Genomic DNA, 15902 nt, shown 5'->3' with positions numbered 1-15902 from the left:
GATGTGTGTGGCAGGGAGTCTATGCAGAAAGCCATGATTCTGGGCTTAATTTATACTTTGGTACCTTCAGGAGGTGTAAAATTTAATTTGTAGTCTCCGAGTTGTGCAAAGAGGCCTTTGTGTAAACTAGAAGCAGGCTCAGTTGTTGATGTTATCTGCAACTTAGCTATAATTCACTGCTGCAGCATCTGTCTGCCGTGAATTGTCGCACTCTGTGGCTGAAGGCTCGTGATCCCTTGTTCCTCCCAGATTTGGAGGAAGCCTCTACAGGAGCACGCTGTTTTGCAGCAGTGGGAGTTAGTCAGGGCTCATGCTGTTCATGTTGCAGCACTCTACCCAGGTAGAGCTGTGCTGCAACTGCCGTGGGCTGATTTGCATCACTGATCGCAGTGCTGGCGCAGTGACAAGAAACTTCAGATTTTTGTTCTTAGGGTCTTTTGAAACATGAAGGTTGTTAGCCCTACCTCCTAGAGAGATTTGGTGCCTTGGGACGGTGGGGAGGATATTTGGGCCAAACCTGGTCATCTGTTTCTGGAATTCCCTCATTTTCTCTTCCCATTATATTCAGTGTACAGTCAATTCCCTGGTTTAAGTAGTATTCTTCGTTTGTCAGGTGTTTGGGTTTGGGTTTTTTTTCCTCCCTCTTGCCAGGTTTGTACCTTTTTTGTATCTTCTCTGTATAATGCCTCATCCACAACACATGCAGGGATTTATCCTTCATGCTGTTGTTTAACCTGACCTGATCCTTTGCTTGACAGTGATTGTCACCTGTAGTGTTGTTTCCATCTGCTCCACTGTTTGTAGTAAGACTGACTTTTTCCTTTCTCGCTCCATTTCTCTTTCTGACCGAAACAGACCAGTCTATGTCATGCTGCTGACTTAATTGTCCTACTTGTTGGAGTTTCTGCTGTTGATCATCTCCTGATCCCTCCTGACAAACTTCTGCCCAAATTCAAAGACTGGCTTCTGTTTGTTCTCCTCTTGAGAGTGTTGGCTCCTACTCCCTACCCCCTTTGAACCAACAAAGATAGGATTTGTTTTTGTTGACTGTTTTGGGCTCTCTTCATCAGAGGCTGTGGGTCTCTGGGGCTGTGCACTTGGCTGGCCTTTGCCTGGATCTCCTCACTATGAGACACTGCCTTGTTGATCAGCTCAGAGAGAACAGGCCTGCTTTTTCCATCCTGCTGGATATATTCCCATCTCCCATTTCTGTGCTCCCTACTGTACTTCCATTCTCTGATATGAAAGTGATTTCACTTCAGTGCTGTTGCTTTATGAATCCAGTTTGAAGTAGCCTAAACGATTTTCAACATGATCTTAATTACTTGTTTCTACTTTGCTGCTTGCTCTGTGACAAGCAGGCAGGTGAACTGAGCGCAATTCTTCTGCCTCAGTTTTGATTAAAGTTCCTCTGCATAAAATAGTCAATTATTTTCTGAACACCTCGTTTATCTCCTTCCATCTGTTACACCATCAAAAAGGGAGAAGTTATGGGAAGGGACAGATGACATAGGGATTGCTGTTGAGACTGTTACTCCAGTGGTCATTGCCCAGGTGCTTGGGCAGCCATAAAGTGATGTATAGACATGGTAAGGTAACATGGCACCAGTTCTGGTTTGCCTTTAATAGTTAGGCTACAAACTGCAGCAGTTCATGAACTGCTTCACAAGTAGCTTGGCCATCTGGGAGCAGTGGGAGGTGGCCACCTCACTGCCTTCATGTTAGTTGCTGCTTGTGAGCCAGAACTGTAAGAACAGAAGAAATTGGAGCTCTTCCATTTTTCTCAGACTTCCTTTTTCATGGATCTCCCAGATGCTAGGTGAGTATGTCCCTGTTGACAGAATACAACTCCAGGGCATCTGGGTTCTGTACCTGATTTTCTTACAGCCTGTGTAAGTCTTTGTGCCTTAGTTTCCCTGATAAATGTGTAGCTAACAGTAGTGTTAATGTATTTTCCTGTTTTCAAGTGTATTTCCTCTCCCTTCATCTCCAGGTACAGTATTGCAGCAATATAGTTGTAACATGAGAGATAACAAGTTTAAACAGAAGTGAAGAAAGTCTGGCCTGGCCCACAGCCATACAAATGCCATCAGTTTCTTTTCAAACAAAGTGCATTTCAGTCAGGTGGCATTTACTTAAAAAGCCTCATTTTCCCCAGTGCATCTGAAGGCAGTTTCTTTAGCTCAGAAGATGTGTTGCAGAGAAGTACGTTCCCCAAACAGACTGTTGTTCTGCAGATGACACTGCTAAGGCTACTTCTCAATATGACCATCTTCCTTGAAAGGGTAATGTTATATGTGGGAAGAAGCATGGTATAGGGCAAAGGGCTGCCATGCTGAGCCCTTGGATTGTTTCCTGAGTCTGCTGCCGAAAGGCTGCAAGATCTGGGCACGTCAGATGACCTACATGGGTCCTGCCATCTGTACATTGGGGTAATGTGCACACTTTCCTAATCCTGTTTTCAGGAAGCAGAATCAGTGTTTTGGAGCTTGTGACTGTTTGAAAGAAGATGAAACTTAGGATCCTAAGTTTTCTAGGTAGATTTGAAAATTACCTCCTGTGCCTTTGTTCTCTTTCTGTGAATCACTGCGATCTCTCTGCCGTGCAGGTACCAGCAACTATGATACTGGCTGGGCCTTGGAAGAGGCTGAGTCCCTGACCATGCAGTGAGACTCGTGGAGCCTGATGGAAGTCGGCGAGGCAGGGACCGCATAGAGCTTTCTGCAGTGTCAGACCTTACCCTGCTCTGTAATACGCTTACATATTCAACAGAGAAAATTTTAACAGAGATGTTAAGGTGTTAGCAGGGGATGGAGAAAGTCTGTCCCTCGTTCCACTTAAGGAAGGAGGTGATTTCTGTAGGGCCTTTGCTCACTTGTCAGAGAGGTTAGAAGGCAGATGAATGGAGCGGTGAATAGCACATAGGAGAACTCCCTTCACTCCTGGCCCCTGTGTGCATTCAGCAAGTGCCTTTCAGCCCAGCTTGTCACAGGAGACCCTCAAATAGTCTATTCCTCATATTGTGATCTTCCTGCCCCCCCCCCCCCCCAAGATATGAGCCTGGGATCTGAGCTGTGGAAGGGCTGGTGATGCATAGCCGCAAGGGGCATCAGTGGGAGTTCTGCTTTGAACCTGTAAAGTGGCCCAGAAAACCAGGCCCTTGGGGGTCTTCGTAGAGTCACCTGGAAGGATGAGAAGCTGCAACTCTGATTTCCCTGTTCCTTAGCTTCTTAGCTTCCAGTTTGGAAAGTGAGGATGCTTGACAATAAACACACTTGTGAACTGCCTCACTGCTGCTCTTGGTGAGCCTGTCAAAAAGCCTGCAAGGAAACCACCGGTTCTGTATTCAGAGCAGGGCTTGGCTTGAGGCCATGCATTGAACAATGAGGAGAAAACAAAATATTGAATAGCTGCTTGTTCAGCAAACACAGTTCCTCTTAGCCGTGCAGGGCCCTGGGTGAGAGAGTGTGTGAGATGGGGCAGTTTTCCCTTAGCATTTGGGCTAGGACCAGCCTCTGCACTAGGGTCTCAGGTGGTACAGGAGGAGGCCCACACCAGCACACTTGCTCCCAGCCTGTACAGTGGGGAAGGGAAGCCAGCTGGGGACTTCTTTGCTGGCCCTAGACTGCAGCACTGAAACAAAATTCTTGCTGTCATGTGGCCTGGCTTGGAAAACCCTTCCCCTGCAGAGTGCCACTTTGTGCTGCTTAATGGGGTGTTGCTCTGATTTGGAGGAGCCCAGCTTTGGGACTGGGAGAGACTTGTGGTGCTCAGCAAGGAGGAGCGGTCTTCCTGCTCTTTCCTCCCTTGTACTGAAAAAGCAGGATGTGCACTGAAAGAACAGCGAGCTTTGTTTGGGACTGCGGTTGCAGTTCCTTCCCCAGCTGAGGGTTATGCTTGATGTGTCTATTGGATGAGTTTTATTGGTAAACTAATATTACTTTGCTTTTGGCTCCCATTTTAGATTCTTCTCTGGCACCTCATACAGTGGTGTTTGAGAATAGGGTTGCCTCACTTGACAAACAGTGTACAAGACATGATGGCTGGTTTTGGTTTGGGCTGTTGGTTGGTTTTGGTTTTTTTTCCACTTTTCCACTTGCAGCTTATAATCATGTCAGTTTTTTGTCTTTGACCCCAGAATCAGATGGCACAAATGTCCTTGTTAGATGTCTCTCTGGGATGCCTGAGAACAGCAACCCACCAATGCAAGCCTTATGCTGGGGTTCAGGGAACCTAAGTACCCTGCTCTGCTACAGGCTTCTTATGTGACCTCGGAAAAATTATTTAGAATTTCTGTGTGTTGGTGTTGTCCCCTTGCATAAAAAGTGTTAGGGAAGAGTTAATTTCTGAAGTGTTGCAAACAGAAATAACGATTATGAGGAGCAGGTACCAAACTGGGAGGGGCTGTATAAATACTGTAGGTGGCTTTGGAAACATTTACTTCTTCAAGGGATATGTGCAGTGTACCTTTTAAAGTTGTTTTTGACTGAGTGTTGCAGGAGGCTTTCAGGATCCAGTGTAGAAACCCAGGGGTGGGTGACGTTCTGCAGTTGTGACACGCACAGAGGAGCTCTTTTCCCCTTGTTGAGCTGAAACCAGACTGTGCGGCCATTTCTCCTTTTCCAAAGATGAACAAACATGAACAGATGCCAGTATGACTGTGTCCCCTTCTCTGTTGGAGAGGGAGTATGTGAACTTTGGAAAGAGTCTGGCTTGATCCTGGGAAAACAGCTTTGATCAGAGCCTCGGGAGGAATCTGATACCGTGTCCATCTAAGAGCGACAGGAGAAGTAGCCAGAGTTTGGGGCCAGGTTAGTCTGGTGCATCTCCATTGACATCAGTGAGAAGCTGAAACAGTCTGTTCTGTCTCCTCACTTCAGCTCCTCATGGAGAAGCATTTATTCTGGACCTCAAGGCCAGACAGAGTAAGGGGACAATAGGATAGTAATGACTAAGATAACTTTTGCCTCTAGTATTGCTTGGAAGGAAATGTTTTGTTAGATTGGCTGATAGGCTGAAGGCTGAGGTGAGGCTTTTGTTGGACTTGAGGCTGGTACTCACAAGGGTATAAAGATACCAGCAGCAGGACTTCTGCTCCAGCTATGCCATCGCCTGTTCAGCTACATCCCACTCCTCACTGTAGGAGCTCTTGGCAGTATTGAGTACCATGAGCTGCTGTGTTCCTGAGGTTCCCGTGCAGCCCTCTGAGAGCCACACTCCTGTGCCTCCCAGAGGTGAGGTGGGTTCACAACTCCCTTGGAAACTCAGCCCTTGAGCATCTCCATCTGGGCAGGAAGATTTGACTCTTGCACAGCTATCATTTGTCTTGCCATTGGACTGAAAGCCTCACACACTGCTACTGGTGGAGCTTCTCCATAGGCTTCTTAGACTATGGCTTGTGCAGTTGGTTTCATAGACTACTTATGGTGTTGATCCACTGCTACCTGAAACCCTGGCAAAACAGGGTTTTGTGGACACAGGTGGATTTAAAGTTGAAAAAAGCTGTTGAACACTCTTCCTTTTCATTTGTTTTGTCATTTGGCTGTTTATAATAGGAGTCATTTCTGAGGAATCATAGAATAGTTTGGGTTGGAGGGAACCTTTAAAGGTCATCTAGTGCAATCCCTCTGCAATGAATAGGGTCATCTTCAACTAGATCAGGTTGCTCAGAGCCCCATCCAGCCTGACCTTGAATGTTTCCAGGGATGGGGCATCTATACCTTTCTGGGCAACCTGTTCCAGTGTCTCACCACCCTCATTGTAAAAAAATTTCTTCCTTTTATCTAGTCTGAATCTATCTTCTTTTAGTTTAAAACCATTACCCCTCGTCCTATTGCAATAGACCCTGCTAAAAAGTCTGTCCCCATCTTTCTTTTAAGCCCCTTGAAGTATTGAAAGGCTGCAATACAGTGTCCCTGGAGCCTTCCCTTCTCCAGGCTGAACAACCCCAACTCTCTCAGCTTTTCTCCATGGGAGAGGTGCTCCAGCCCTCTGATCATCTTCATGGCCCTCCTCTGGACCTGTTCCAACAGGTCCATGTCTTTCTTGTACTGAGGACCCCAGAGCTGGATGCAATACTCCAGGTGAGGTCTCACCAGAGCGGAGTAGAGGGGCAAAATCACCTCCCTGAACCTGCTGGCCGTGCTTCTTTTGATGCAGCCCAGGATACAATTGGCCTTCTGGGCTGCGAGTGCACACTGCCAGCTCATGTCCAGCTTTTCATCCACCAGTACCCCCAAACCCTTCTTGGCAGGGCTGCTCTCAACCCTTCACCCCCTAGCCTGTACTGATACTGGGGATTGCTCCACCCCAGGTGCAGGACCTTGCACTTGGCCTTGTTGAACCTCATGAGGTTCACATGGGCCCACTTCTGAAGCATGTCCAGGTCCCTGTGGATGGCATCCTGTCCCTCAGGCACATCAACTGCACCACTCAGCTTGGTGTCAGAAGAACTTGAATAAAAGGTAAAGCAGTAATGTAGTTCATTGGTTCCAGAAGGGTGGTTGGTCTTGGCTTGGGGAATGGAAGAAGGCATTTCCTGCAGGGGAATTTGGTGGCCAAGTGAATGGGTGTCAACAGAGCCAGAAGGTGGGGAAGGTCTGTAAAATGAAGAAGAATGAGATTGTGTGTGGTGTGATGCTGCATAAGCAGCAGAGGTGGCTGAACCTGAGTGAAGTAAGACAGAAGGCAATTGGCCTGCTCTGTGGATGGATGTTACTGATGTTTGGCTAAACATAATTCAGGTAACTGTGCCTGATACAATCTGATAGAATATTTCTTTCCTGATTAATCTCTTGCAAAAGCAGAGTGGGGTGAGTGAATTTGGAGGAGAGGCACTAGCTCTGTGTTGGCATTAAGGATGTGTATAGGAAGAGGTGATTTTTATTCCCCCCACCCCCTTTACCTGGCAGTACGTATTTCCAGCAGCATCTCCTGAGCGACCAGTATCTCTTTTGTGATGGAGATGGAGCTCTTAGAGTCCTGGGCTCATCTGGAGCCCGGAGCTGGTGCCAGGTACAGACAGGAGGATGACCAGGTACAAGGAGATGACAGGGTAATTGAGTCTAAATGCCACCTGTGTATCGTGTAGGACAAGGACTTTTGATTGCTGTGTTTTCCCAGCAGAAAATAATTACATCACTAAGAAGTCAAACCAAAATGCAGATATGCTGCAAATGCATTCGTTGGGCTATTTATCAATATAAAATGTGTAAACCAGAAAGGTCAGCTGTGTTTAATGTCATGTGGCAGCTTTGTGATTTTAATTACAGTAAAAACCCAATGACAAATGAATTCAGTGCTCTTTAGAGCTTGTTCCTCCCTGGCGCAGTTTGTTTTGTTGGCTTACCTGTGCTTAGGAAAAGTTTGGCTGCCTCTATCATGGTAGGAGGGATTTTATTTAAATACAGAAAATGGAGTAAAGTAATGAATTATTTACAATGTCTCATTCACTGGGGGAATTCAGCGTAGCTTAATGTTTCAGCAACACCTTGTTACAGTGTTGGATAGCAAGGTTGTGCCACAGTAACTGGTGCAAAAAGATTGTTGCATCTGACAAATTAAGAGTGACTGACAATTGCTGCTTTCCTGTTTCTTCCTATTTCGTATGCAGTTTCCTGGGTCTGGGATAAACAGGGATAAACTTCAGTTTCTCCTCTTCCAGCTTTTTGTTGTTTAAAATCATGATGGGGACTGCTCTGCTGGTTTTTTTGTTGTTGTTTGCTTGGCTCCTTTATGTTAAGCTTCTAAAACTCTTTCTTGATCTTTTCCCAAGCTGTTTTCAAAATGTAGTCAGCAGGATCCTCCTCTTTATATAAAATTCCTTCAGTTTTTAGGATTAGTTACCAGTTTGGATGTTTTAAATGAGCCCTGCAGACGGTTGGTACTTCAGCTAGTTTTAAATTGCAGCTGAGGTTCTGAGCAGTGGCAGTGTGTGTGCTTGGGCTTCTGTTTTCCTCTCTGAACATGTCTGTACCCGCATGGCTGTGGTTTCAGCTTTGTAGGTAGAGGCAAGGTCCTGCTTGCCCTGTCTGCCTGACAGCAGGAATGTGAGCTCCTGTGGTTTGTGGTCCATGCTCAGCAGCTGCCCTTATTTCACTGGGTGACACAGGCTGTGACTGACTACCAACAGCAGCACTGAATGCACCAGTTCCTACAAGTAACTGTGAAACGTTCCCTGAGTGCTGTGATAGTTTACAGCTGTGGTATTCATCCTGTACCCATTAAAAAGCTGGCAATGGTGTACAAGGGTGGAGCTTTGATTTCAGTCTGGTGATAGTCTCTAGGTTCTCAGTTGATGATAAGACCAGCTTGGTTAAAGAAGTCCAGTTACATTTGTTTCTGTACCTATTGAAAAGGTAGGGGGGTTTTTTCTGAATGTAGTATCAATAGAGGTTCCTGTACTTTTTTCCACTTCGCTGACAGCACTGTCCTTGTTTAACTCCAAATAAATCTTAGTAACGTGCAGCTGAAAGATGAGGGGAGAAAATTAATCTCTAGAACAGGAGCTACAGAAAATGAAATGAACTATGAACAGAAGAGAGAGGGTTTCTTTTCTGTATCCATTGTCCAAGCAAAGGAAAACTGGCACAGAAAATAAGTTAGTGAGTGGTGATAGTGGGGTGCTGGTGTTTTGTTTTTTTCCTAAATTTAGATGAAAGGAGAAGTTAAAACTTTTCCAAATGTCCCAAGTAAGTCTAAGCATAGGCAGGTAAGAGAATTAACATCCCCATAGGATTCCATCAGCATTGCTGAGATTCTTTCTTTTGCATTCAGTTTCAGTGGGAAAGTGTGGGGGGTGGGGTGGGGTTTGTTTTTCTCTTTGCCACTGATATGGTTAAAAGTCACAGCATAAATCTCCTGACTTGGTGAAAAGCCTGTAACCCCTCTCAGTTGTCTTGTTCATCAGAAGGCAGATAGGTGATAGAGTCTCCTGTGTGAGAGGAGTAGGGAGAACCTGCTGTTTTAATTTTGTTCACAGCAGTGGGCCAAACTTTGTTCTTTCAGTGCTGGCCTTTATAATTGGCTCGATATAATATAGGAATTCAAGCTATTGCATATCTATGGCTTTATAATTGCTAATGTCATAGCCAAGAAGAGTGCAAAGTCTCCTGCAGGAACATACAGTAAATAAGAACAATAAGCGTGTTCAAAAGAGCATACAGGCAGTGGTTCTAAAGGGCTTCAGCTCAGCCCTGGTGGGTTAATTTGCATCCAGGTTGCTTGGACAAATGGATTTTGCTGGTTTAGACTCTGTGGGGGATGTGGGTTTGATGTGGGAGATTTTTCTGGACTAAATTTTATGTTCATGTCTCTGATTCCTGGGAACCAGACTTAAGCGATCCTCTCTTTTTGGGAGGGAAGGATTTGCTTTGGGAGTTTCTTCCACTTCAGGAGTTTGGCTATAGTGCACCTTGCCTTTAGGGTATCCCGTATCCTGCTGCGCAGGGTACCTTGCACAGACATATGGTAAAGTTTTGTTCTTCCTCTGGCCACCCGTAGCTCTCAGCCACAGCTAGCTAAGACTCATTTACCTTGTTTTTCGCAGACGTTCATGGTATATTTGTCATCTTCAATGAGGTTCTAACACCTGTTAAGCGCTCCTCCTCCCTTTTTTTGGAGAAGCATTTAATTATGACAGGGTTTCCCTTGGAGCACATCCTCCATTCAGTTCCCTAATTGTAGAATTCTCTGTGGGATTCTCCAGATGGGGGATAGAGGATAATCTTCTCAGAGCTCCGGAAGAAATGTGATGCCAAATTACAGAAAATAGATCCTTTTTATTAAGCTCTGGGGCTCCTTTTACTCTTATTTTAAGGTGACCTTCTGTTAAAGAGAAATGTTGGATAAATGGCTATCCTTTTTAAATAATCCTCAACAATCTTACCTGGGTTACTAATAACATCATTAGATTAGAAATCCTGAAAGGATTTAAGCTTTTTTTTTTGCCACTTGTGCTGTCATCACAGAGCCAAGGAGAATGAACCTGCCTGTTTCCCTTTTGTTTGTAGTTGGTCTCATTTTCAAGCTGCGAGCTCTAAATTAAAGAGTGCTGGCAGTGTGCTTGGCGTGGCAGGCAGGTATAAAGACAAAGCCCCCTCCTTTGTCAAGTGGTCACAGTGCCACTTCATGGGTCACTTGCTTTGCTGCAAGTGGTGCTGTTTCAATCCCCAAGGGGTTTCCAGGCATCCTACAAGTGCTACTCAGCACCGCTGATGTTTGCAAACATGGCAGTACTGGCCATCCTGTTTTGTGCCCAAATGCTGGCCATATCTGGAATTCTACTATGTTTGCTAAATCTGACGTGACTACTGAAGGGCTCCAGGGTTTGTCCTTACAGAGCCAATTCTGCTGGAAGGTTCCCATGTATTTGATGTGCATAAATTAATACTCCATGAGCTCATGTGTTAGCAGATGATACTACTATTTTTACAGGATGGTCAGAGAAACTAAAGCACAAAGAAATGTAACTGCATCCCTGTACTGAGTTGATGGCAGAGCCAGTAGTCTGGAAATGGCTGACTGGTCCCTGTTCTAATCATTGCCCCTCTTTGGGATTTTGTGTGCATTTAAGTCTCTAGGGAACACTTTCTGTAGCTTCAGTAAGAGTACCATCTTTGCACATAGCAGGTAAATACAGACTTAGGAGGGGAGAAATCCGTTGTCAGCAGGGAGGCTGAGGTTATAGCTATAGATTTTAATGTATGTGGTTGGTTGGCTTTACACTGCGATATACTGCTGGGGATGTGTACGGCTTGTAGCAATTGAACTTTGGTGCTGAGAGGTCGAAGATGGCTAATCCAAATTTTTGTTTATCTTCCAGGTCTACGCACAATGAACTAGAGAAGAACCGGTAAGTAGCTAATGAGCTGAATTCTAAGAAATGCAAGCCTAGTGAGTGTAATGTGCTTTAACCTTACACATGCAGGTGCCATTTGATCAGCTTAGACAGCTGTGAATGACCATGCTGCATCATATAATTTTAAAAGTCGGGGGGAAAGATGCAAAAAGATCTGAAAAAGAAGCCTTGGTTTTGGTTCGTTTTTTTCCTTCTCTGAAAAGGCAAGAAGTGACCCAGTTTTGTGACTAATCTGTATGCAGAGTAAATACTGTTCTTCTCCTGACACAGTGAAATCTGATTGGGGCACTTTCCATACATGAGGTTGCTACGGGATCAGGTTTCGTGGGCCCTGGGTAATACGTGTTACCAGTGTTACCATGAACTGAAGGGCAGAGCCCTGTGCTCTACACCGTCTCCCTCCCACCCCTCCACTGGGCTATGATAATCTCTGCTGCGCAGAAAATACCATTGTCCAGAGGCTCAGAGGTCTGGCTACCAGCGCTGCTGTGGGGACTCTCTCTTCTAACCTGTTTTAGGATTGTGCCTGTTTATCCTTGAATCTGAAGTTTTAGCAAGCCTTGCATTTTCATTACTTGGCTAGCTCTGCTATATGACTCAACCTTTTTGTAACAGGAGTTAAAGTAAGATAAATACCATTGAGACAAGGGGAGCTAGTTCACACACAGATCAGATTATCGCCTTCCATTCAGGATGCTATAGTTAAGGTTGTGTCAGGGTTGCCATTATAAACTTATCTTGGCTCTTCTGTGGGATTTTAGGGGGGCTGAGGGGGGTGTCTGTGGTTTTTGTGGATGCTGGAACAAAGGCAGTGCTCTGGCCAGCTGCTCCTATGAAGAAGCCCCCAGGGTGGGAAAGGAGTCTAAATAGGTTGATTGCCTCCTCTTCCCTCTTAGCAGCCATCATTTAACAAAGGATGGGAGGACTATAAGGATGGCCAAAGATACACAGAAGCTTCAAGCCAAGTGTGTATTTCCATTCAGACAAGATCTTCCCATGTAGCTTCAAGGGAATTGTAGCCAAGTACCTCAAGCATCTTGTTGCCCTCAGTTTCCTCCACATCTGACTCCCACCAGCAGCAGCAGTGCTTGGAAGCGGCTTGCCCTTTGCACGGTGTGGGTGTTTTCTCCCAGACTGTGCTTCTAACTCCTGGTAGCTTTGAGGATCTACAGAGTTGCCATTGTCCTGTCTTTCTGCTGTGATGCAGGGAGGTTTTTTATTTGGGTTATGTTGCTCCCCAAGTCTCAACCTTTCCAGTCCCAGGTTGAGCTGTGTTGAGAAGTGTTGGTTCCTGGGTTTTCCAGTGCTCTGTACAGTTTTATTTACCAATGAGGGAAAGAAAATGCAGTGCTTGGGTCTGACCCATAATGGAGGGTGCTTTTTTCTCCATGACAACAGTAAACCATCATTAATTTTCAATGTGCTAATTTGCATATCTGATTGTTACTGCAAACCCTGCTTGCCCTCAGTACAGCTTTAGAGCAAAGCTGTCTCCATCCTTCCCTGTACCAACCTGGTCCTCTCACATTAGCCAAGTTTGTGTGGATCTGTGACCATCTTTTTCTACCCTCAGACTTGTGGGTCAGGCAGTGAAGTGTCAAACTCTCTGTGGGTGAGGTCTCAGCAGCTAGCATTACATGCTTACTGTCCTGCTAAGGACTGGCAAGTAATGATGGGTATAGAATATGCCTGATACTAGCTATCTGTGTGAGCTGAGGCAGTTTCTGCCTTGATTCCCTGTCTTTAATTGAGGACAGTAATACTGCCTGGGGTGGGGATATCATGAGGATTGACTACTGTCCAGCACTTTGCTATATATGTTACTAGTGAGAAGAGTGTTATTACCTGCGCTCCCCTTTATGCCACCTTTTGCTGAATGTTGACAGGCTGTTTGATTGCTACAGAATTTGTCTTCCCATTCCCAGTTGGTGTAATACCATCTCTCTCTTCCTCTCCTTCCATCTCGGCTACACTTCCTAGTCCCCACCTGCTCCAGGTTGAAGACTCCTAACCATCAGCCTTCTCAGCATGGTCTTTCCTCCAGGGTTTCCCATTCCAAGGCACTGTATTCCAGGTCTGTATCTCAGACATGGATTTACAAGCCTTTGGTTTTCATCCTTCTGGGCAGGGCACACATTTGATCACATTGGGTGATCTGTACAGGCAAAATCCTAAGTCTGGGGTCTTGGTCAGGAGCCTGCTGCTTCTGGTTTGGGATTGTCTGTCCTTCAATGCAGATGCTATGGCCTGATCAGCTACACACATCTGCAAACCCAGCTAGACCCTATAGTGGCTATGCTGGGTTTGCAGTGTTCATTACCAACGATTTGGACAGTGAGTCTCATACTGGAAGCATTTCTTTTCAAACTCCACAGCAGTGTTTTCTAAGTGAAGGGGAGAGCTTCCCGGTTAGATTTTCACCATGTTTTATTTGCTGTGTCGTTAAGTTTGTCAGTGTCTTCAGACTTAACTGTTGAAAAGATAAAAGCCGTGATACTAATGGCTTTGTGGCTGGCAGGTGCTCATTTTCCCTATTATTTGAGATTATTCCTTTTGAATCTCACTGTTATCTCCATTATTAACACACACTATAATTTTCAAAATTGTCCACTATTAGGTCTTTGACTCTGGTTTTTCCCCCTCTTGTCTGCAAACAGCAGCTTTCTTATGTTCAGTTAAATTTTGTTTTAACCCATTCAACAATTACAGAGTTTCTTCCAAGCAGTAGCAAGAGAATACTAGAAAAACAAAATGCTCTCCTCCTCCTTTTTGAATATACAATTTAACTCAGACTCAATATTGCAGAGCTGATCGTGTTTCAGTGTATCAGGATTAAGAATCTTGTATCCCTTTGATGTCAGAAAGTGACTAAAAATATATATATATATTTTTAAAAAGCGATGTTTTAAGCTTCACTCCTTTTCTTATTCTTGAAATATTTCATGAACACTCCAGTGGTTCTGCTAAGGAGCTGTTTGATTTGGTACCAAATATTAACTGTTATATTTAAGTGACTTCTATTTTTGCTTTGATTCGTTTGGGGTTTTTTATCCGAAGAGATTGCAGTGACATTCACATAAGGGGCTTTGTTTGATTTATAAAAAGATTAAAGTTAATTTATAGTTATTATCTGTCATTAATCCTCATGTTGGAAAATTGTTTGTTTTTTATTTAATGGGTATGTGTTTCAGTTTATCTCTGCCCAGGATGAGTCATAGCTTGCACTTAAACAAGAAACCAGTATTCTGCTTCTCATCTGCTGCAAGGCGTAACTCAAACAATACTTTTTAGTCCTTTAACACGCCTACCAAAATAGATATTCATAAGCAACACCCCATCATTTTCTAAAAGAAAAACATGATAAAGCAAGTGACTGAAAGATTAACTTTGCTAGTGTAATATTATCCTTTTTTGAGAAAATAAATAAAATTCAGGCTTGAGTTAAATGGTGTGTGTTACATAGATAGCAGAATTAACTGTTGTCTGTAAACATTTTAGATACACGCCAGTTTTTGGAAGGATGTTGTCAGTGTGGTATGAAGAGAAGGTACACAGCACTGAGATGACTTTCCTGCCACTCTGTGAAGTGGCAGTTCTGGTAGACCATCATGGTGGTGGTGTCTGTCAGAAAAGTTACGTCTCCTGATAGAACAAGATGTTTGTAATGGTATTGATCAGATTGGAGGGAGAAAAGAAAAGTCTTTCTGTATATCCTAGATTGATCTATTTGGTTTTGGTGATGATTGCATTGTAATACAGCAGAAGGAAGGAAGACAAAACTGAGTAATTGGGTAAGGAATGAGTTATTAGGGCAGATTTTTCTTCTGGTAACAGTAATTTAGTTCAAACTAAAGACAGATCCAAGAAGGGACAGAGACTTTGGGAGAATCACTGAAATCAGAATTTTCTGAAGGTCTCTCAGAATTTGTGGCTCTGCAAAAATACCTTGTTTAAAATGAAACAGGACAAAGTCTAAAGGAGACAAAACTCCTTCTAAACCAAGTTGCTAAAAAGTTGTGTTTAGTGAAAAAGCAGAGTGGTGTACGATCCTTTCTCTCTGACATCTTTTGAGATGATCAGAAACAAAGTGAAGACAACAGACACATAGTAATTATTGAGTACTGTGGGTTTTAGCCTTTTCTGACTTTTATCAGGATCCCCTTCCTATCTGCTGTGATTCCCCACCCGTTCTCTTTACCATGAGATGCTGTTTATTGCAGAGTGTTTCTCCAAAACGGTTTCTCACACAGAGCTGACTGTTATGCTAGATTGCATATTTGAGGTAGCAGATGAGATAAATGAAAAACCCTGCTGAACGTTTAGGAGAAAACCATGACCTGAGTCAGCTTGCATGGAAACGTGGGGCCTTCTGAGGCTCTGCAGCAATTGCACGGTTTGGTTCTGTTTCTTTAGAAGAGGCGCTTGAGTGTGTCTATTAGCAAAATGCAAGAGAAGGAGGAGGGGGAAAGCATTTAACATAGGGCATTTAAATAGTGCAGACATGCTGTCTAGCCTGGGAAAGATAGAGGGAAGGGAAATGAAAGTATAGTGAATCCTTGCTACTCTGAATAGACGTGGATGATTGTGCTTTTGTACTGCTATATATACTTGCCAAGGCAATCTGATCAGTGTTTGTCTTGAACCAACTAATCGATGTGGTGTTGAGTTCAGTGCTATTTATCAGGAGAGCTTGAACAAGAAACTAATCCAGTAAATTTCATTTGTTCTCTGGAGTGGGCTTTGTTTTCATGTTAACTTCATGTAGCAAACGTTGACAGTACATATTGTTTTCCTCATTAATAACACTTGGAACCTGTGATGTTCTCTGCAGCACTCAAACCATGTCCAACACAGCTGAGCATACATCTTTCTTTGACACATCCAAACATCAGAGCATGCACTGATCCAACTTGCTCCTTGTGGGAACTGTAGGTAACCCTTCTTGTCTCCAAGGCCAGTATGGAACAAGAGCTGGACGTCACTAGTTGTCTTTGACTCTTGGGTGACAGATGCCTCCGTTTTCAGCTGGGACTAACAGTTTTCA

General features: G+C 44.2%; 1 protein-coding gene across 2 annotated transcripts in view; it reads left to right on the top strand.

Moving 5' to 3' along the window:
• MXI1 (MAX interactor 1, dimerization protein) overlaps window positions 1-15902 on the top strand; it is a 57915-nt gene that overhangs the window by 17304 nt on the left and 24709 nt on the right. For both annotated transcript variants that reach the window (XM_054832835.1, XM_054832836.1), the window contains exon 3: window positions 10823-10852. In XM_054832835.1, the coding sequence (XP_054688810.1) occupies window positions 10823-10852 (30 nt within the window). The remainder of the gene's footprint in view (window positions 1-10822; window positions 10853-15902) is intronic.

This window comes from Grus americana, chromosome 7 (assembly GCF_028858705.1).
Source record: "Grus americana isolate bGruAme1 chromosome 7, bGruAme1.mat, whole genome shotgun sequence".
NCBI classification, from domain to species: domain Eukaryota; kingdom Metazoa; phylum Chordata; class Aves; order Gruiformes; family Gruidae; genus Grus; species Grus americana.
Note: the sequence above shows the minus strand (reverse complement) of the source record. Positions and strands in the feature narration are given on the sequence as shown.